Source organism: Marmota monax, unplaced genomic scaffold (assembly GCF_021218885.2).
Source record: "Marmota monax isolate L192 unplaced genomic scaffold, Marmota_monax_Labrador192_F-V1.1 WCK01_AAM20220418_F8-fsc00078, whole genome shotgun sequence".
In the NCBI taxonomy this organism is placed as follows: Eukaryota; Metazoa; Chordata; class Mammalia; order Rodentia; family Sciuridae; genus Marmota; species Marmota monax.
In genome coordinates, this window is record NW_026694865.1 from 4,741,907 (window position 1) to 4,760,792 (window position 18,886).

The window sequence follows — 18,886 nt, forward strand, 5'->3', positions numbered from 1 at the left end:
CAGCCAAGGGCAGGAAGGAACAGACCCTTCTCTGGTTCACTTAAGAGTATTATCCTTCCTCCCTTTTCAATTTATTCCCTCTACTTTTAATCCAGTAAATTCTGAAGTCGTTTCAGAGTGCCTGATGGGTCAGAAGCCACTCAGAACCCCTGAGTGTCCCTCTTTGTAAAAACAAGACAGTTTAAAATTGAAAAAAAAAAAAAAACTAGAACGTGAATACTTTATTATCATCGAGTGACTGCTATGAGCTTTTTGTCTGGGCATTAATATTTCAAAAGCCATACACCAAACCCAGGCTTTTCCACCTAGTTCTGCTGTATCATTTTTCTTAAACAACACAAAAACAAAATAAAGAAGAGGAAGGAGGAAAAGAAAGAAAATATATCTGTATTGAAAGAATTATAAGCCAAAGTGCGTCTTTCTTGTTTTGTCCATATACACACATTGCACCATACATAAATAATTACATTGTAAAAATGACTCCATAATTACAAGTATAATATATATTTCCATATAATATATAAAACTTTATATTAAATCTAGGTAGATGATATTTGGGGGGGTTCGTCCGTGGGGCCGCGTCTCTGGGCGCCGGCCCCTCCCGAGGTGAGTGATGGCGGCGCCCGGCCTCCTGTGCGCCCCTGGCGGGGCCGCCGCTATCTGTGGTTGTTGAGCAGGATCTCCAGCCAGCAGGGACAGGAGGTGATGAACTGCCGGGAGTAGCAGGGCCCCCAGCCCTTGGCGAAGCTGATGCGCACGCTGTTGGGGTCGTAGGGGCCGTCGGCGGCGTCGGGCTCGGCCGCGTGCTGCAGCAGCCCCGAGCGCTCGAAGTCGAACACCTTGATGGAGTAGCCGGGCGGCACCTTGCGCACCACCAGGGCGCGTGCGCCGGGCGCGTCCAGCGTCGGGGAGTTGACGAAGATGGGGTGCTCGCCTCGGTTGTAGGCCCACACGCCGTCGGGCTCCTTGCTGAGCAGGATCCCGAAGCCGATCTTGCTGCGCGTGCGCCGCACCGACTCGCTGCGCTGCTCCAGGTTGAGCTGGCCCAGGCAGAAGCCGCTGCCCTGAGGTAGGTCGTAGAAGATGCTGACGGCCTGGTCGTACACCGCGTAGAGGCGGCCCACACGCGTCCGGTGCTCCCAGTACGCCACGCTGCACCAGTGGCTCGGCTTGGTGGCATCCGGAGACATGCTGGCGTCTGCTGGACAAGCACAGGGTATGGGGGGTTACTGGGGGGTGTGGTAACCAGGGGGTCACCAGGGGTGTGTCTGGACAGTAGGGGGCTAGGTAAAGTTTCAGGGGTTCAGCAGTTGTGTGAGCGCCTACTGTGTGCCATGGCGCGGGACATTTGGCACACAGTGAGGGGACGTCTTCTCCCCCTCCCCCCTCCCCTCTGTCACACATACATAACCTCAGGCAAAGGAGAAAACAGGCTGCGAACCTACAGGGTGCAGCACAACCCAAAGCACATCCCTCTCCTGCCCACAAGCATTTGACACACCACCAGGACAGGCAGACAAACATCTGCACATACTCAAAGGAGCACCCTCCACCTGCCAGGTGTGTGCCACCATGCCTCTTACTCTGGACTCTGTGAGGACACCTGGTCTGCAGAAAATGGCACCCACAGCCTGCCCAAGGGTCTCACAACTAGTGAGGCTTGGCCAGGATTTGAACCCCTTCATCCAGGCCGCCATGGGACTAGAGTAGGGGTAAACTCTTGGGGGTGGAGATCACCTGAAGGGACTTCAGCATAGAAGGCAGGGTGGAGAACCTTTTCAGCCTGCAGCGTGGAATGCGGTGCTGGCCTTGTTATAATAATAAGGGTGCCTAGAAGTCCTAGCACATGGGGACTGAGGCAGGAGGATCACCTGAATCCAGGAGTTCCAGACCAGCCTGGGCAACATAGTGAGATACCATTTCCAAAAACTAGGAAGAGTGACGAGGTTGCAGTGACATTCCCAGCCTTGATCTCAGCCTCCCAGTTCCTCCACTGCCTACTCCACCTGAGCTGATTTTCTTGGCAAGAGACGGACGGAGGTTTTCACCAGAACCACAGCAGACGTGGAGGGTCCCTAAGTGCTAAAGAAAGCTACTCCTCAAGGGCTCAAGAGCTTTTCAGCTCTGAGGTGTGTGCTGCTCCTCTCTGGGCCTCAATTTCCACACTGCATGGCAAAGGGGTGGCCTGGACGCTCCTGAAACCCTGTCCCACTTCAACTTGGGGCATCTTTGTACGTGTGAAAACCAGACACAGGCCTGTCCTGTCCTGCAGGGACGCCCAGGCCTACTACTACCACCTGTGGCCAGCCCCTCAGATTCTGAAGCCTCTGTCATCTGGTCTTTCCCTTGAGCTCATGGCCCATGACTATCCAGCAAAGTGACAGGACCTGCCATGCCTGCTCCCAGGCTGGGGGCCCTTGTATGGAAGAAGACATTCAGCTGGAAACCTGGCAAGAACAAAGCAGGGCACTTTATGGCTCAGCTTGTCAAACGGAAACTGATCAAAGTTCAACCAAACCTGAGGGAGACACTTCTGTTTTTGTTTTTATAGTACTAGGGATTAAACTCAGGGCCTTGTGCATGCTAGGCAAGCACTCTCCTCATCCCTTTTTATTTTACTGAGACAGGGCCTTGTTAAATTGCAGAGGCTGGCCTTAAACTTGTGATCCTCCTGCCTCAGCCTCCTAGTAGCAGGGATTACACTTCTGATAACTTCCCTTGGGAGCCTGAATGAGGCCAGCTCTGTTTCCTTCATCCCTGCACTGCCTCAAATCCCCAGAGGAGCAGGGTGACAGGGTCCCCTGATATCCTCACATACCAGGAGGCCCACATGGCCACCTAGCAGGAAACTGTCTGCCTGAGGGGCTTCCTGTAGGCTGGCTGCTCTGCTGGGGCCTTGGGCTTGGTGCAGACCCCAGGAATGTCCATCTGCCACACACACCCTGCTGCCCTCTGCTTGGCACCAAGGTGCCAGCCACAGGTCCCCAGGTGTGCTGGGGAATCCAAGTCCCCATGCTGGCCCAAAATTTGTATCATTTTGCCTCAGAGTCTCCATGGAGGCCCCTCATGGTTTCAGCTGATGGTGAGGAAGGGAAAGGAAAGGTCCTTCTCCTTGCCCTCAACTGACCCACCCCTTAGCTAGGGGGCACAGAGACAGCTCAAGCCTTGATAGATGACCAGGCTGTGGACACTAGGCCAGCTTCAGCAGGTGAGCAGCCAGGAACAGCCAGATCCTGAGCTCTAATGCCCAAGCCATTGCCCTCTCTGGCACAAGGGCCAAGAAAGCAGTAGCAGGTCAGCCTGGCCCTGAACCCCAGCGCTGCTCACCAACCCGCAGGAGTCCTGTGAGTGTGCCAGACTCAGCAAGGCGGGGCAGCAAAGAAGAGGTGCCCTGAGCATGCTGGGAGACAGGACCAGCAACCGGCATCACCCAGCACCTTCTATGAGCTGTGGCCTTCTTTACGATAGCTCCACTTGCAAGGGAGGAGGTGGGCCGGGAAACACAGGAGGAAACGCTGGAGCCAGCCTTGGAGGGGAGCCCTTGTCCAGGCGCCAGGCAGGTTTTTGTGCATGGAGCCTGTGCACGGAGCAAGTCCCTCCTCTTCTGTAAGCCTCAGTTTCCCCTCCGGTGACCACGACTGCTCTCACGGTCTGGGTCCTGGAGGTGTGTACCACCCCTACCTCCCCAGGACTCCGCCACCGTCTCATGGAGTGAGGCCTGACTACTTCCTTCTACCTTTCCTTCTCAGGAAGGCTCTGCAAGGGCCACCCACCATAACGCACCAGTTCTGCCCAGACAGTTCAGAGTCCGACAGCAGCCTGTGAAGGGGTGTCACAGGCCTGGGAGGGTGGGTACTTTGTCTTCTCAGTTCCCAAAAAGCTTTTCAATTCAAGGCCCCCTCCTCTCAGTTCCCCTCACCCCAGTCAGCCAAACACCCCTCTGGGTCTCCCACCCCTCACAGGAATAACTAGGCCACCCGAGGGTCCAGCCTGACCAGCTTTCTGGCTCCCGGGTACCTGGGGCCTGGGTTGAGCAGACTGGTGGCACCTTATTGGACTGGGCTCCTGGCCAAGGCTCCCAAATTCTTGGAGGCAGACTGTCACCTCTGGTAAGACTGCTGTGACCTCTCCCTCCTGGGCATCTAAACTTCAGCCCCTCCCCAGGCCTGAGAGGTGACCATGCTGCTGGTCAGCGACCCCCACACTCTCCAAGTAGGAAAGGCGGGGTCTCCGTCTTCTCTGTCTGCCTCGGGGCTGCATCTGTCCGGAAGGGTGCTCTGGGAACCCGCTGACACAGATGGAGGGGTGACACAAAGTACACTCTGCACACTGTCCCCACCCCACAGGAAGCCCGGGGCAGTGGAAGGTGTTAGGCAAGGACTTGGGTCTCTGTCGGATACTGAGAAGGAGCCCTTCTCCGGGTACCAGGCAAAGCCTTTGGGGTGGGCTCTACCCTACAGCCTGTGCATGGAGCAAGTCCCTCCTCTTCTCTAAGCCTCAGTTTCCCCACCGGTGACCATGACTGCTCTCATGGTCTAGGTCCTGGAAGGTGTGTACCACTGCAGAGCTTGAGGGTCCCTGACATGGTCTCATCTAGGGGGTCCTAACACTTAGGGCCCCCACAAACGAATCCTACTTTATTTATTTTTTGATATTTATTTTTTAGTTGTAGTTGGACACAATACCTTTATTTTATTTATTTTTTATGTGGTGCTGAGGATCGAACCCAGGGCCTCACATGAGCTAGGCGAGCGCTCTATCGCTCAGCCCCAGCCCCAGCCCTTGAATCCCTATTTTAACAGGGAGTTTGAAATGACAGGGTTATCACTGCTTCATTTTGTCCTGTGTGGACTTATTTTCTACCTCATTTTAATTTTCTTTGTCATGAACCAAGGAAAACTGAGTTTTGAGGCTGGTCGGTGGGAAACGCTAATGGAGTCCAGTGACCTCGTGCCCCGAGAGGGTATAGAGTGGCTTGCCTGATGACACATGGCAAGGGGGGGCAGGGACCAGAACTTCGGATTCTAGAGTTCTCCTCTAACCCTGCTCACATGAGCCAAAAGGTTTCAGACTGAGACAGACCTTAGGCTGTCACCACCGGCCAGCTGTGCAGCCTGGACAAGTGAGCCGACAACCGCCCTGCCGTGTTGCACGTGAGAGGCAGGGACTCCTGTGTCCCCCGTCCCCAGCACCTCCCCCACAGATCCACCAAGTCTTTTGCCCATAGTCTGTCTGGGCTGCTACTCAGGACACAAGGGGACAGCCTCTTGCAGAAGGATCCTTTTCTCTGTGGCTCTGAGGCGATGGTCCCGCCATCTCCCACAGCCATCAGCCTAATTAGGAACCAGCTCTCTAATTGCAAATAAATACCAGGGAGTCAGACCCGAGTGAACAACATCAAAGATGACCGAGCTCTGACCGAAACTCCGGCTCGCTACCCCCTGCTCACGGCCTGGCCTAGTTCCCAGCCAGACTCCAGGTCCCGCTGGGAGAGCTTGGTGGGGAAGAGGACAGGCGCTGGGTCTGGGGAGTCAGAAGTCCTGCCTGCTGGCCCTGATCCAGCAAGTCACCTCCCTTCTCTGGCCTCAGTCTTCCCCTCTGAGCAATGAGTTCATTACTTGAACTTGCAGCCCCAAATGCCTGTGATTTAGTAAATGTTCACAGCGGCTCCAGCCATAACCCCCATCCAGGAGCCAGTCCAGATGCCCATCACCAGGAGGGTGGATAAGCAAAACGAGGCCCAGCCACCCCGCCCCCAGCACTACTGAGCGACAGAAAGGAACAAACTAGTGAAACACGCCACACTGAGGATGGCCCCAAGTGCATCCTGTGAGCGAGAGGAGCGCTAGTATCTGCTCCCACCTACATCAAATTCTTGGGTGGGCAAAGCAAGCTATGGAGATAGAGCAAGGACAGTGTGGCTCAGCGGTAGAGCGCTTGCCTACCCTGGGTTCCAGCCCCAGCACGGGCAAGAGAAAAAAGGAGTCAGAACAGTGAAACCCCTGAGGAGTGGGATGATGGTAAGGGGCATGAGAGAACCTTCTGGGTGACGGCAGTGTTTGATACCTTGGCTGGAACAGTGGGAACTCGGGGACGAAATCATGACCTAAACACTCAGCTGTGAATTTCATTGTTCCTGGGTCTGTCCTAGAGTGGCCTCAGCAGGGCTCTGGGCAGCCAGGGGATCGTCAGTTCCCTCCCAGTGGCGCCCACATTCCTGCCACCAGAGGGTGGTGGATGCCTGTGTAGGGCAGAAGGCCCTGTCCCCAACAATAGGCCTTGTCCCCAGCACAGAATCCAGCCCCTCCAATGGCTGGCACGCCTTCCTCTTGGCCTCTCTGACCATCAAGGCTGCCCAGAGCCCACCATGTAATTTTGTGGGGGTGCCGGGGCACCAAGGGGATCGGCTGCAGCCTGAGGGAGGCCAGAGAGCTGAAGTCCCAAGAAAAGCCTTCAGCTTCTTTGAATCAGCAGTTTTCTGTCAAAACAAAGGGCAGGAGAGTTCCTGCGTGCTCCCCCGTGGGCTGGGCTGCGTGCTCGCTCCAGAAGCCTCGGCACACTGCAGCCGGCTTTCCTGTGCTTCCCCTGCCCCTCTGGCCAGACGTCACTGGACTTGGCCATCTTCTGAATACACCAGGAATGTGCTCAGGTCAGTCTTGAAAAGCCCTAGGTGCAGAGGCATAGAGCACTCACAGGAGGCCAGGCTGTGCGCTCTTACTCTCCAGGGTCTGGCTGGCTGGCCCATGCCCACCACACTCCAAGTCTTAGCTGCTGCTTCATAACTACCTAGGCCACAGCAACCTCCCTCTCCCTCCTGGAGCCGGATGAATAGGCCTGGTCTGCCACAAATCAATGAGCCCAATACAAAGGCAGATCCCCCAGAGAGAGCTGAGAAGAGAAACTTGGGCTCTCAGACGACCAGAGAGGTTAAGTGACTTATCCAGGGTCAATCAGCAAGTTGGTAGTTGTGCCAGATAGGAACTTGGGTCTTGCTCTTCCCCTTTTCACAGGGTTGAACTGAGGGGCCTCCTGTCTTCCTGGAAAACTCCTTTCTTCTGTCCCATGTCATGCCTGTGGCTTCAAGTTCCTGTCCAACCGGCAGCTTTTCATCTGGGGCTCCCAGGCCTGGGAATAATTACATGGCCCTGCATCTGGTTAACCTAACACCCCTTTAAAGCCTTGTTTGCCCATTAGATAAGTCGTTTTTGTTATCAAACCTAGAGGAGAAAAGGAGTTTCCACTTAGCCCTCCTTTGTCGTTTTGAGTGGCAGAAATGGCTTCAGGCTTTCCAGCAAGTCCGAGAGGCGCAGCATTAATTAGAAGCTTTCTTTGCTGGTCAAGGGAGGGGACGCCAGTGGTTTGCCCACCGGGCTGCAGCAGCGGGGAGAGAGGCATGTGCACAGGGCCGTGCTAATGGTCAGCAGCTTAGAGTGAGCCGCTCCGCTGAACGCTGGCCAAATGCGGCCCAGCTGACAGGAGTTTCCTCTCATTTGCTCCCACCCACCCTCCCCGCCCCCACCAAGCCCCAGCACCTCTGGCTCCTAGAGGAAGCTGGGCTTCCAAGAGGAAGTTCCTAATCGGTCATCACATCACGGGCGGTCTGGCCACCGCCGCTGCCTGCACAGGGCCCACCTCGGGGATCTTGTTTTTGCCTCCCAGGGCCAGGTATGGAACCCAGGGTGCTCTGCCCGACCGCCATCCCCAGCCCTTTTGATTTTGACACAGGGTCTCCCTAAATTGCCAGGGCTGGCCTTGAACTTTCCATCCTCCGGCCTCGGCCTATCTATTTGCTGGGATTAGAGGCGTGCGCCACCACGCCTGGCTCAGGGGACTACGCTGGTGCCACAATCCAGACAGCCCTCAGCTGCTATGCTGGGGGGTGCTACTCCCAAGACAGGGAGTGTGATGGGACTGGGAACAGAGAGTGACAGCCAGGGGGCGGAGGAACTTGCAGTGGCTGAGGGGCAAAAACTAAAGCCCCCAGAGGTAAAGTGGCTGCCAAGGTCACAGGGGAAACGAGCAGTACATCTGTGACCAGTGGGCGTCTCCTACACAGGGCTGGATTGGGAGCATGGGTTCTGCCTGCCTGTGAGTCTCAGCTCTGCGCTTGCCAGCTGTGAAATCTTGGGCAGGTGGCTTCACCACTCTGGGCCTCAGTTTCCTAAACTGCAAAATGAGGATGCAATCAGTGGCTTCTTCACTGGGGCACTGGGGTGAATTTTAAGTGCATCAAACAATGCCTGACTTAAAATAAGCACCCCGTAAGTTAATAGCTATTACCACCATGCAGACTTATCTCTCTATATTATTTGCACAAATTGTATAATAGACTGGCTCAGCCTGTACAGTTCATAAGAGGATTCCCATTAGGTAATAACACCCACAAAGATAAGATGTGCCAATGGAGTTGAATATCAAGGAGAAATAACAGTAGAAATATGAATAATGTAATAACCCATCAACAGTTAACAAACCTTTACCAAAGGCCAGGCAGAGCATGAAGCACACTATTTATTTATTTATTTATTTATACGTACCAGGTATTGAACCCTGGGGGGCATTTAACCACTGAGCCACATCTCCAGCCCCCTTTTTAAAATAGATGTTTTATTTGGAGACAGGGTCTCCCTAAGTTGCTGAGGCTGGCTTTGAACTTGCAATCTTCCTGCCTCAGCCTCCCACGCCTCTGGATTACAGGCGTGGGCCATCACACCGCACTTTAAATGCACTTTGTCAACATACTGCTCATCCTATCATCAATCCGTTTCAAGATGAGGGAGCTGAGGCCCGAAGGTCAGGTAACGTGCCCAGAGTCATTGGCTAGGAAGTTGCAAAACTAGGACTTGAGCACCTGTCTGTTAGGCTTAGAGCCGGGACCTTTGCATTACTCCTGTGGCTGCTACCTGTGGGCTGCAAAATCCCAGAGGCCATAAGGGTTACTTTATGGTCACGAAGCTATAATCATCCAGCCATGTCCAACTCCAGACTGTCACGTGGGGGCCGCACAAAGATGGGATATTAAGAGGGATCTTCTGGGCTGCGGGTGTAGTCAGTGGTACAGCACTTGTCTGGTAGGCTCAAGGCTTTGGGTTTGATCCCCAGCACCCCCAAAATAGGGGGGCCCTCAGCATCGATACCTTCCACCTTCCTGGAGGGTCCTGGGGCTTTTCAAATACCCCCAATCCCTAAATGCCCTCTGTGACCCCTCATGCAGCCCTGTGAACATATACATTTTGGGGCTTTCAAGTTTAGTTTCTCACACTCAAAAATTCCACCCCTTCAGAATACAAAAACGAGCATTTTCTAGATGTGCACCAATAAAGAACACTGGTCTTGGGAAAGGCCATGGGCCCTGGCTGTGTCCCTGGAGGGTGGGAGGTGCCTGTTGCTGGGTGCTGTCTGTTCACTCTCCCTTCAGAACCTCACGAGTCCCCCAGGAGATGGGAGCCACCCCATTCGTAGGGCAGACCCCAGCACGGGAGGCCACAGGGCAGTGCAGCCAGGGACCTGCCAGCCCCTTTTTCCTGGGCCCTTCATCGCGCTTCGTCCCTCCCTCTGCTCTTCTGTGTCCCTCAGAGGTGCTGCCCAGAGCGGTCTAGGAGCCATCAAGGGTACAGTGACGGTCGCTGGCTGGGCTGTAAGTGGACTCCTTCAGAGGGAGAGACAGGAGAGGCCCTGCGGAAAGGCCTTCCTTTCAGCCTTGGCGCCTTGACCCTGGCGGGCTCCGATTGAACAAAGTGTCGGCCTGGCTGCCGAGGGTAAGGTTTCCATTCTTTTATCTCGTGCAGCATTCACACAAATCCTGAAAAGATGAACTTGTACTGCAGCCCCGACACAAAGCAAGCTCTGCCCAGGCCCCAACGCACATTCTTGTTCAGCGGCCCCTCCACGGGAGCCCGCCAGCCCTGCCACTCCAGCCAGAGGACACCTGGGGCCTGCCTTCTACCTGCAGCGCCTCATCCTGCCCTCCTGAGGTGGCTCCCCTCCCACAGGGCTGCTCCAGCTTCTCCAGGCGTGGCTTTTTGGCCAGGTTCTGCAAGCCGCTGAGATCCAAAGAGCCACACAGAGGCCGGTGACTGAGGCTGGCATCTGAGTCACCTCCACCCCAGAGCCAACCGATCAAACTACTCCAGAAATTCCAAAGGAAGCCCCAGCAGCTTAGGGACCTAGGACACAGGGCAAGGAAGCCCCTCGGCCTCCCTGGGCAGGAAAGCACCCAGGTGGGAGGAGGCAGGGAGGGCAGAGGATGAAGAGCGAGAAATGCCTGGGAAGGAGACAGAGGGAGGCCAACAGCTCGTGAAACCAGCCCAGGCTCCCAGAGGGAACCAGTTTCTGCAACAAAAGCCTCTGAACTTTGCTCTGATTCCAAGGCCTCCTTGGTCTTATCGCCAAGTCAGATGCTGGGCATGTTTGTTTGTTTTCTTACTCAGAGACCACCTGGGGTGGGAAAGCCTGGCTTTTACTGCTGCCCCTGGAAAGATTCTGAAATAACGTGATATTTGTGTGAGAAAATGAAGCGGGGGACCTCAGTCCCCAGGAAGAGGTGGTAGTTGTGAGAGGGGAGGGCCCTGCGCAGCTCTTGAGTGAACCGTGCAATTCTCTAGTACACGGGACCCCGCTGGTCTTGGGGGCTGCTCTAGGGTCAGGCTAAGCCTGGGTCCTCATCTCAGGCTTTCACGGCTGAATCTCACCAACTGGACCCAACCCTGGCTTCCCTGGTGAATCTAGGCCACGGAGAACAAAACTGGCCCTTTGGGGGTTCAGCTAGGGACAGCCTGGGTGTGGAAGGGGTTCAGGATGGCTAGTGTGTGATAGATGGCAGTGGGCTTCAAGTTCCCACCCTGCAGGTCCCCAGAGCTGGAAGATTCAGGGCCAGCTTTGTTTTATGATTAAGACGGAGACAAGACCTCCATTTTCCTTTTATTTCTCAAATGCAAATTGAGTTTTATTGGCATATCTCCTGCCTCAGACTTCTATTTAGACCAATATAAAGCCACAAAAAGCAAAGTACCTAACAATTGCCTTCCCTCAGTCTGTCTTAGTTCTCAGGGGTCACAGCATCTTACATGGCACAGGAACACTGCAGAAAGTGACCAGGACGGGCCCCATCTTTGCCTTTCCTCTGGGGGACTGGGGACTGGCACCTAATAAAGGTGCTCTGAGCAATGGAGTGTGAATGACATCTGACATCCAAGGGTTGGGGAAATTATCTGGTCCCCCTCCCCATCCACACCCTTGAAAAAGGCACAGCAACAATACTGTTCGTGCTTTACAGATGACACCACGGATGCCCACAGGCTGGGACAATAAGGCAGTGGGGAGAAGCACTGTCCCTATTGCTACCTCTCATGAGGCGACCCTGCTTGTGGATTGTCCCATGAACTCACTATACAGGCACAGGCTTGTTTCAGTGGCAAAACAACAACAACAACAACAACAAAATTGCCTAAAGCCTGGCCGCGCCTGTCATCTTGTCTGGGTGGAGGTGGGTTTCATTTCTCTGGCTTTCGATGTCTATGAGGGTGAAGGAAGACAAAGTACAGCTTTGAGTGAAAGAGCCAAGGAATGGGGCAGCAGAGCTGGTTTTCGTATTTGCAAAAGCTCTAAAAAATAAGTCTCATCTAAGCCCAGGCTGCTCTTTACCAACCAGACCTCCTTTGGTGTGAGCTTTGCAAGTCAAATGCACCTGCCTTGATTTACACTAAAGATGAAGTTGGGAATAAATACTTCAATATTAAAGTACCAGACGTGGGACATTCAATTGTAAAATAATTCTTGCATGAAATTCTTTTCTTTAAAATATCCCTTTATAGCACAAAGATACACAATCCACGCCTCTTGGGTGAACGCAGATGCCTACATGCTGGATTTTCTTAAAGCGAGGGTTGCTTGAATCGTTCTTATATGTTTCTGGAACAAACAGGAGTGCTTCATAATAAGCAAAAAGCTAATATTGACTGGAGAGATCATTAATCCACAATTAAATACTAGTATTTGCTGGAGAAACTACAGTAACATGAGATTTAAATGTTCTCTGCAAAAATGTTGCAAAATGACTACCGGCTTGGCAGCTCCTGGCCCTGCCACAGTGACCTGTCTGCTGCTCAAGGCTGTGCTACTGTGCAGGTGAGTCGAGGCTGCCTGGCACCAGGCATGCCCATGCCCAAGCTCCCAAGCTGCCTGGAAAAGAACGGGTTTGTTTGATAGGGGCACCAGGTGCAGCAGAGGGAGGGTGCTGAGCGGCTCATCCATCCCGTGGGGCCAACCTCACAGAGACCCTGTGTTTGAGCCACACCTCAAACCCAAGGCCAAGCCTGGTTTCCAAAACAAGAGGAGGACAAGCATGGTTCTCTCGGATCTCATAACCCAGGCAAGAGAGTGGTTCTATCCTGCAGATAGATGGTAATGGAAGGAGGCTCTCTCTGACCGGAGCATCTCCCCACTCTCCAAGTCCACTCAGAAATGGCCCCATTTTAGGTTATGGAATATCGGCTCCGAGAGGCTGGGGGGCTGCCCCAAGCTAATGAGGCAGTGGGTCGGATCTCCTTCCACTGCCGCCACCTTCCTTCCGCCAGGCATTCTGGAGGAAGGTAAGCCATCGCCTGGGAACCGGCTTCTATTTCTCAGAGTAATTCTTCAGTCTGTGTCTCGACACACAGGGGCACCCTGAGGGACTCAAGCCAATGTGGCAATGATGGGACAGCAATGGTCCTGTCGGTCCACTGTGCTTTCTTGGGTCTACTCCCAAGCTAACAGTTAGGGTTTGGCTGAGGTGTCCCCCCAAAGCTCACAGGTGAGACGATCCAAGAAGGTTCCGAGGAGAAATGATGGGATTGTGAGAGTCTTGGCCCAATCAGTGAATTAATCCCCTGATGGGGTCATCTAAGTGTAACTGAGGAGGTGGGGTGTGGCTGGAGGAGGTGGGAACTGGGGGTGTGGCTTTGGGGTATATGTATCTGGGGGGAGAATAAAGTCTCTGCTTCTTCTTTTTTTTTTTTAAATAACTTTATTTATTTATTTTTATGGGGTGCTGAGGATCGAACCCAGGGCCTTGCGAGGCGAGAGCTCTACCACTGAGTCATAAGCCCAACCCCAAATCTCTGCTTCTTGATCACCATGATGTGAGCTGCTTCCCTCAGCCACACTCTCCTGCCATGATGTTCGGCCTCACCTCGAGCCCTGAGGAATGGAGCCACCCTTCTGTGGACTAAGAACCCTGAAACCGTGGGCCCTCAAATAAACTTTTCCTCCTCTATAGTTGTTTTCGTAACAGCAGCGAAAAAGCTGACTAAAACACTCACTTTTCAGCAAAGAGGGGCATCTGCCTCATTTTCCATGATCCGGTTCATAATCCTTGATTTCTTCTTGAAAAGATAAAAAAGCCCAAGGAGACACCTAGGCTGAACCCAGACAGCAATGCCCGAGTGCCTCTGGGACTCTCTTGCCCTCCGCAGAGTTATTTGCAGCCACAGGGGCCTGTGTGACATTGGGAGGAAGGGGTACCTTTCCTGAATCACAGGGAAGCCTTACAAGGCTCTTGTGGGTCAACCCTAAGCAGCAGCAGGCACCTGGCAGGTCTGGCAGTAGCAGAGACTGATTGCAGGTGTCATTCCTTCCGCCTCATCTCCAGTCCCCACCAAGCACCTACTGTCACCATATCCCATCTCATTTAACACCAAGAACAATCCTAGGAGGCAGGTATAAACTTATAGAGGAAATGAAGGCCCCTGACCTGATAAACCAATAAACCAGAATTCAAACTCAGGGTAATGGACTCCAAAGCCACTTCTACTTCTCACTTGTTTAAAGTTCTGACAGGCAGTCAGCACAGTCCCACTCTCTGAAGTACCAGTGTGACTGGCACCTCCCTCCCCCCAACCCTTCCTCCTCCCTTCCCCATGGGCACCTATGGCCCTCAGGTCGTCAGCATCTGCATTCTTAGAGGACTGGCCCAAGTGGGCCCACTAAGGAGGATCCTGAGTAACAGCAGCATAAATCAAGGCCATTGTGAATTTCCCTTTTAGCCACAGGCAGAGTCAGACCTCGCCTTCCCCCACTGCAGTTAACCACCACTCTTTGTTCTGTGTATCTCCTGGCTCTGCCGCCTGGCAGGGGGCCAGCTCCCAATTATTAATTAATCTGGGAGGCGCAGGTTGCATTCCTGGCCACCTCACCACTTCCTCCTCAGGCGGGAACTTGGGAACTCGCAGGCCAGGCACTTTTAGTTACATCAAGCCTCTTACGACATCCCAGCCCTGTCTGTGGCCACTGCAGCAAGAAAGGACGTTGAAAACCAGAGTTAAAAATAACAGCAGAAAACCCCAACACTCGGAGGTCACCTTTCCTAAGTCGTCCACAGCGCCAACCCAAGCGGGTGCTACCAACCTGTATGAAGTCACTATACACCTCAGTTTTCTGGTCTGTGAAATGGGGATATGCCCCCAACATCTCCCTGGCACACAAAAGCTGAGGGGACAGCTGCAGCTTGGGCTTGTTAAAGTCATCCCAGGGTCTTCAGGGCCGAGATGGAAACATGCCACCTCTATGGGTCAAGACTTTGGGAGGCCTTTGCATGGGTAAAAAACTCAAGAAACAAGGTAACCAGTTTGGTGTGTACCCGGATGACAACCAACTGGGAGAGCAGAGCACAGCTCTCCAACACCCCCACCCTACACACCCCAGCAAGCCAAACGCAGAGCCCCAGGGCTGGGCAGTATCTTTAATTCCCAAAGGTAATAAAGGTCTTTTTCCCCCTTTAAGGTACAGGATAGAATGGGCACCTCATGTCAGCGGTAATGCTGAATGATTGATGCTAGCTGGATCAATGTCAGAATCAAGCCAGGAGCCAGACATAGTAACACATGCCTGTAACCCCAGCAACCTGGGAGGCTGAGGCAGGAGGATCACAAGTTTGAGTCCAGCCTTAGCAACTGAAGAAGATTCCACCTTTAGAATGAATGAATGAATGAATGAATGAATGAATAAATAAATAAAATTAAGCCATGATATCAGAGAAGGATAACTGTTGTAACAGAAGCAACTATGACATCATAAGCAAGGATGAACATCAGTTGCTGCTAGAACTGCCATTGAGTGTCCTTTTGGTCATCTTTCTCCTCTGGCCCCATACACACCCCTCAGTATCACCGTCTCCCCTGGAGTGTGCACCGGACCAGTCAATCTGTGGGCTCCAGGGACGAGGCACCCTAGAGTGCAGCTTAGGGAAGGTCTCTGTGTAGCAGGGTATTGGGGGTAAATCCAGGGCCTCACACAGGCATACAACCTCAGGCTTCAGCTATGCCATGTCTTACGTCCACTTTTGACCTGATAAGAGAAATGATTTAACCAGAATCTTTCTATAACATTAATACTCTGGGGAGCAGGGGGGAAGGGACACTTTACTTTGCTCCCCTTCCCCCAAACACTGAGGCTTCTGGATAAAGCACGCACACTGCCAAGATGAATTATTGTGCATATACAGTAAAGTACCATTAATTAGGACTCATAAATCTAGAGTTTATAATAATTCCGAAAGCAGCTGGGTTGCAGTTTTAAAAAAAAAGTTTTGATAAACAAATGCAAAATATAAATAAGGCTCAGGAGAACTGTTTATCCTACTAGCTCTGTATAAACAACGGGCATACCATTACAAATCGTTCCTCTGTTCCCTTAAGCAGATCTCTCAATGACCTCTAACAGGAAACATCACCGGCCGGCACCCCAGCCTATGGTATTTGAAAAAAATCACAAAACCTGGTTTCCTAGGTACTGCCCACCCCGCCAACGGCCTGAGCTGGTGAGGGGTCCTCAGTCGCCTATGTTGTCTGTGTATTTGGACAAAAATGTCCCTGGGATGGTAGAGCCTCCTCGGCTCTCCTCTGGCAAGCAGTGGCTGCCTGGGAAGGAGCCGTGGCCTGTGGCCGTGCATGCCAGCATGCCACCCAGCTATCTCTGTCTGTCTTAAAGAAGCAGCGTTCCTAAGGCATTCAGCCAGGGGACCCTGCCAGCTCAGGCGTTTCCCAGTGAGAGCAGGCAAGGAGGGAGGGGAGGGGCCCACCCGTGTGGAAATCCTTCAGGCGTCACTGCAGTGGGCAACCAAGGTCACCTGCTTGTGGCCTCCTGGATGATTTACAAATTAGTTTGGCCCCCGGTTTTCTCCTAGCGGGTAGGCAGCATGCTCCACTCGGTCACACTGCAGGTGAGGACAGGGGCCCTCAGAGAAGTGCAGGGCGTGTGGGGCGAGCTCGTGAAGCCATCAGCTGAGAGGGTGCCCTGGTCCCGGCCCAAGAGGGACAGACTGCAAGGCCCCAGAGAGGCGGGCAGGGGGCCAAGCTGGAAATACCGAAGGCTGCTCCAGCTCGAGGAGACAGCCCTGCCAAGTCGGGGAGGCGGCACTGACGGGGAACTGGCAGGTTCCGGCTGGGCGGGTCCCTAAGGGCACCGAGTCAGGAGCAACCGCCTGTGTCTCTGGGCACGTGGGGGCTGGAGCCCAGCCAGGGAGACCCAGAGCCGCCAGTCTCCCCAGGGTGTCCCTGTCCTGGCGCTACCCCATGGCCCTCCAGCCTGTGGACCCCTGAGGAAGTGGAGCCCCTTCGAGTGGTGCGCTGACATTGGGCAGGGAGTGGGGCCCAGCCTCCAGGCCACAACCGCTCTGCTCCCTCCACTGTCCATCACCTAGCTCAGGAGGTGCTCAGCAGAGCCCCGAGACTGGTGCCCAGGGTGGCCCCCGAAGCTGCCTCCCTCAGGGGCATTTCAGACATCTAGCTCACCAAGACGGGGATCCTGAGGTGGCAGGGCCACCTTCAGGGCAGGTGGGGACCATCCTTCAGGGCAGGGAAGCCCAGGGTGTCGGTGGACACCTTTCTCTCCCTCCCTGTACCAACTCCTCTGCCCCCTCCCCTTGAGCTTCAGAAATGGCTATCAATAAAAACACTGAGGTCGGGGCTGGCCACAACATGTGCCACCAGACGGACTTCCTGGCAGGGATGCCTTCCTCAGCCACGCTGTTTGATGGGAAGGCTTCCTCATCCATCGTGTGCAAGCCAAGCTCCCGTCTGGGCCACCTGTCCCCTTCCCCGCGACACTCACACTAGAACAGGCCCACCGATGCGCTTCTTCATCAAGACCCACCAAGAGCCACTTCCTTGCAGGTGGCTCTTCCTGGAGCCTGGCCATCTCAACCTTCCCAAGACCCCTCCTGCTGGCTCGCAGAGCCACTCGGCCCAGGCCTCAAACGTGTGGAGCTCCACCCGGAAACCCTGGAAGCAAATTCCCTGAAGGGAAAGAGTGGGTAGGATGTTTTCAAGAACCACTCATTGTGGGTTTGGTTTCCAGCCAACAGAAGTGCTCCCGGACGTGAGAAGAGCTTTGCATAGGAGGCTGGGCTCTGCTCTTGCTCCATGAAGGCCTACTGTGTGCAGAGACACACCAGCACGTGCTCACGGGAGGAATGCATGGTTCTGTGGGAAGTGCTGGGGCTGAGGTGTGGAGAAAATCACGGGCATGTCTAAGGACACCAGGGAGACTCTTGTTTTTGCAAACACCATTCCTTCTGGTGAGTTCCAAGTTATTTAGTGGGCTATACACACACTATTGTTTCCCTCAAACCAAAATAACCCTCCCTCCGACTGGAAGAGCATCATCAGCATTCCTTGCCGCTGGCCCACAGCAGGCAACACTAGCCGGGCCTGGGCTAACTGCAAGCCTGCAAAAAGCCCTGCCCCTGTGGTTCTGAGAGGTGCCTCCCTGCTTCCAGCTCAGAATGCACTCTATCACCTGGAGAATCTGCCCACCACCCCAGTGGGTCATGCGAGAATGTCTCAGGGAAAGACTCTTAAAAGTACAGGGTGCTGTGGAATAGCAACAGCATGCCTTTTTCAAAGAGAAACCTGGGAAATCTAAAGGATTTGGGGGGAGTCACTGCATGTCAGGGCTGGAGGTCATTTAGCCCAACCTCTCCCCTTCACAGAAGAGGAAACTGAGGTTTGGAGAGCAGAAATCACCTGAGATCACCCCGCAGGGTGGGGCCTCACCACTAGCTGTCCCTAAGGAGGGACCCCTGTCCCCGGTACCACCAGGCCAGAGGAACTGAGACAAACACTCCTGACGAGCTCAGCCAACATGAATTATTTTTGCAAAACCGTCTGTTTGTTTGTTCTTGTGGGTAGCAGGGAGCACGGCCTTCCTTGCATCGCTGTCGGAACAACTCCCCGCCTGGGCCTGAGAAGTGACCCGCCCCGGCTGGCCGGCACCGCCACTGACTCTCAGGCGAAGGATGTGCGTTGCAAAAATGGGGCAAAGTTTCCTATTCTGAAGATAACATTGTAAGACACAGGAAGTCTGCAAGCAGAGCCTGCGTTTCCAGAAGGCCTCTGCACACCCGCTCACAGCCACTTCCATTGTACAGAGTTTCTAGAGATTCTGGGGCTGAGGCAGGGGCGGGGCTGGGGGGTGCCATGGGGACAGTGCTGGGAAAAGAGCAGCCACAATCTAGGTGAAGTCCAGGGAGGGCCTTTCAGGCCCCCAGGCTCAGGGCCCTCCAGCAGCAAGGCAGAGGACTCTTCTCTGAGTCCTGGGGTCTTTAGCTTCCTTAGCCCAAAAATAAAAGGGTTAATACAGCCATGGTCCTCCTATTTGGGTCCTTGTGTCCAGATTCCCAGGCCCCACCCCTGGAGATTCTGATTCATGGGTTCTGGGTGGAGTCCGAGAATCTATGTTTTCCACAAGATTTAGGAGGCCCCTTTTCTGGCTCTGATAGGTCACAATGGCAGAGTGAAGGATTCTGCAGCCTGGCACGGGGGTGGGAGACCTGGCTTCCTTGACAGAGGAATGACAGGGACAGGAAGGAGACCAAACCAAGTTGACTTCCTTGCATTAGACAGCCGTG

The 18,886-nt window shown here is 53.9% G+C and overlaps 1 protein-coding gene across 4 annotated transcripts in view; it reads right to left on the bottom strand.

Annotated features, from left to right (window-relative positions):
• Positions 1 to 206: 206 nt before the first annotated feature.
• Smad6 (SMAD family member 6) overlaps positions 207 to 18,886 on the bottom strand; it is a 74,823-nt gene continuing 56,143 nt past the window's right edge. For 2 of the 4 annotated variants that reach the window (XM_046426610.2, XM_046426612.2), the window contains one exon: positions 207 to 1,201. In XM_046426610.2, coding sequence (XP_046282566.1) covers positions 657 to 1,201 — 545 coding nt within the window. In that variant the 3' untranslated portion in view covers positions 207 to 656. The remainder of the gene's footprint in view (positions 1,202 to 18,886) is intronic. The other 2 variants (XM_046426611.2, XM_046426613.2) reach the window with 1 other exon arrangement.